The 2,703-nt window shown below is 43.5% G+C and overlaps 1 protein-coding gene across 2 annotated transcripts; it reads right to left on the bottom strand.

Annotated features, from left to right (window-relative positions):
* Positions 1-369: 369 nt before the first annotated feature.
* On the bottom strand, positions 370-1,915 carry LOC122537653 (golgin subfamily A member 7). 2 transcript variants are annotated; one of them, XM_043671024.1, is made up of 3 exons: positions 1,727-1,915; positions 1,188-1,352; positions 370-844 (listed from the first exon to the last, which is right to left on the bottom strand). In XM_043671024.1, exons 1-3 carry the CDS (start codon positions 1,733-1,735, stop codon positions 554-556), a joined length of 465 nt encoding a protein of 154 aa, XP_043526959.1. In that variant the 5' UTR covers positions 1,736-1,915; the 3' UTR covers positions 370-553. The 2 variants fall into 2 exon arrangements, with proteins under 2 accessions (XP_043526959.1, XP_043526951.1); XM_043671016.1 differs by lacking the exon at positions 1,727-1,915 and adding an exon at positions 1,453-1,717.
* Between the last annotated feature and the right edge of the window lie 788 nt (positions 1,916-2,703).

Here is a 2,703-nt window from a genome sequence, read left to right as displayed (position 1 = left end):
CTCTCTGACAAACACACATCCAGATTCTTCGCGTCGATTGTTTACACTGGTGTATTGTTGTATGCATAGAAAATTGAACTTATATAAATGGCCTTGGTACGCAACCACGATTTGTCCTAACTCAGTGCACGAACACCATAGATACAATAATCGACCACAAAACATACATGCAAAGAAAGAGTAACGGCGTCCTTATTTCCCAGACAAATCTTGCATTTCCGTTCGATCGAACATATATGTCCGGCTTAAAACGAAACGGGTCGAAGAAGTCAACTTTTGTTTGCGTCATTCGGCAAACGCGTTGCATGTATGTTTACAGTTATCATTCACTGAAAATGTAAACCGTTTTCTTTCTTTTTTTTTTTTTTCTCTCTTCCGCCCTGTGAATTTCCTCAGCGAAATTCACATTGCACGAGTTAAACTGTAAAGCAGGAGATTTGAACGAAATTTCTGTCCAGAGACACTCATCAGCTCATGTAGGTTTCGCAATTCCAGCAATGTGGCAGAGGTGCGCGGATCACATAAAGAACTCCCTGGATCGGCTAATGTGCAGTCACGACGCAGGTCTGTCCAGTACTGAAATTTCTATTAGCCTAAGGCCGCGCATTACAGGATCCGTCAGTAACAGGCCACGCGGCTTGTAGACTCTGTCATTCTGTTCACTAACAAACTTCGCCACTTTTCGTAGACACTTCTCGTAATGAGTCTCTGTACATATGTAAATTAAATAACCAGTGAGGCAAGCGAGGCAGCCTTCGCAGTACGTGGAACAACTGGCTCGTTCGGCTTCTGCGAAGTAGTTGTTCAACTGAGTGATCGTGTACTCGAACGACTGTCTGTCCAGCTAAATTCAGAAACAAATACATATTCCATAAATGTGATGTAGATTGGTGTGTTAGTCAGAAGCAAATACATATTCCATAAATGTGATGTAGATTGGTTGTGTTAGTGCCTACTAACTCGCTCATGAAAACGTAAAATCACTGAGGGATATGTTTCCGTAACTGCTGCTAACCCTGACGTGAAATACTTGAAGATAAAAAGCATGAGAGATCAGTAGAATGACACTTACATTGTCAATGAGGCAAGTCTGAGATAACGTTTTCTTTTCAATTCAATAATGAAACGGAGATAACCAAGAATGTAACCTCGATACGTGGAAATGGAACTTTTTTTCAGGTACATACTCTGCTCTCCAGTTCCGTGGGAAATTGCGTCTGGAACTTAACCATAGTGCCTTCACTGTAGTCACGTTGTATAAAAACTTTCTGACAATTCGGCGGAGGCCCCCCACCTGCTTGCCCCCGGCCAGCTGACATGTCCTCCAGGGGTGTAAGGGCAGCGTGATTGCCCTGCAAGAATCAGATCCAATAAACATCTCGCCGCCAACCATTTTCATCGCTTTGAAAAATTACAATTCCTGCTTTCACACCGCTCGTTTTTTCGCCTCACCTTTTCCGCCACTGGCTCGCACGTCCAGCACATTTCTGTTTGCCTAACCATAAAAACCGCACCCAGCTACCTTCTCGTCGGCGATCGTTTCGTGATCAATTTCACGTCTGTCGGCGATCGACCAGTGACAACATCGCGCGACGTTCGATACTCGCAATGTAAATGGAACGCGAAAGAAAGTGGCGAGATAGACGTCTCGCGCGACGAACTGACCAACGGAAACACGGAAAGAAAGAAAGGGAGAGAAACGGAGGCGAAAGGTGGACGAACTTACCAATGGCATTTTGAGCTTCGTCTTGACGATTTGATGAGACTAGTCCGTCAAAAGTAACCTCGGCTGCTCGGTCGGAACGCAACGACGGATAGACGAAGACGACTGGTCACTGAACCACAAATCTCCCTTGGAAAGCCACGGAGGACAGCGCTTTGACTGACGGGGAGTGCGACACGACACCGCCGCCATGAAGCATGCGTGCGCAACGCGCGGCAAATTGAAACGTACGATTTACGCGCACTGGCTCGTTGCAATTGTTCCTTTGTTGCATAAATTACAAATCAAACGCAGTTTTACAGCATTTTTTTCATTTCTTAGTTTTCGTTTGTAATCTTTGATTATCATGTATAACCTTCGATTAGAATAGTATTATATTAATAATTATTGTGCCATTGTATTAACGATTTTAGTTATAGCACAGACGAGATATAAAGCACGCGAACCTTGCATTTATGCACTTTCTACTGTTTTACGTTTTAAGAATTTGCCTGCCTTACCATTTTCATGTCGCATGCGATGTTATCGATTCAGCATGGCAATGTTAGTACAATGCAGAGGGCACAAGACGTTGTTCTAAACTTGAACCACAGACGAGATACACCTTTGCAAGTGAAGTGATATTTCTCGCAAACTACATTGAATGCTGGAGTCATGGTTGTTTGTGAACGTAATCGGTAACGTCATCTTCGATATATCGACGTAAAAAATGTATGGTGTAAATAATTAAAATTAATTATTTTCTTTAATATGAATATAAAGAGATTAGTTCCACCATTTCGCCACAACGCAGCGCTAATGTTTGTTGTCCTGTAGCGACCTATAGTTCCTCGAGTACGAGTTTCGAACACCAACTTGCACAAGCCGCAAGTGGCTGTGCGCCTAGCGTCGAAGTCAACCGATATTCGATGTTAAGCAAACAGAGTGCGGAACCGCTAGGATGGGTGACCATCCAGCCTAGCGAATAGTTACAACAACAA

The sequence above is a fragment of the Frieseomelitta varia genome, unplaced genomic scaffold (assembly GCF_011392965.1).
Source record: "Frieseomelitta varia isolate USP_RPSP 00005682 unplaced genomic scaffold, Fvar_1.2 scaffold_162, whole genome shotgun sequence".
Taxonomy (NCBI): Eukaryota; Metazoa; Arthropoda; class Insecta; order Hymenoptera; family Apidae; genus Frieseomelitta; species Frieseomelitta varia.
This window is presented reverse-complemented; position numbering and strand designations above follow the sequence as displayed.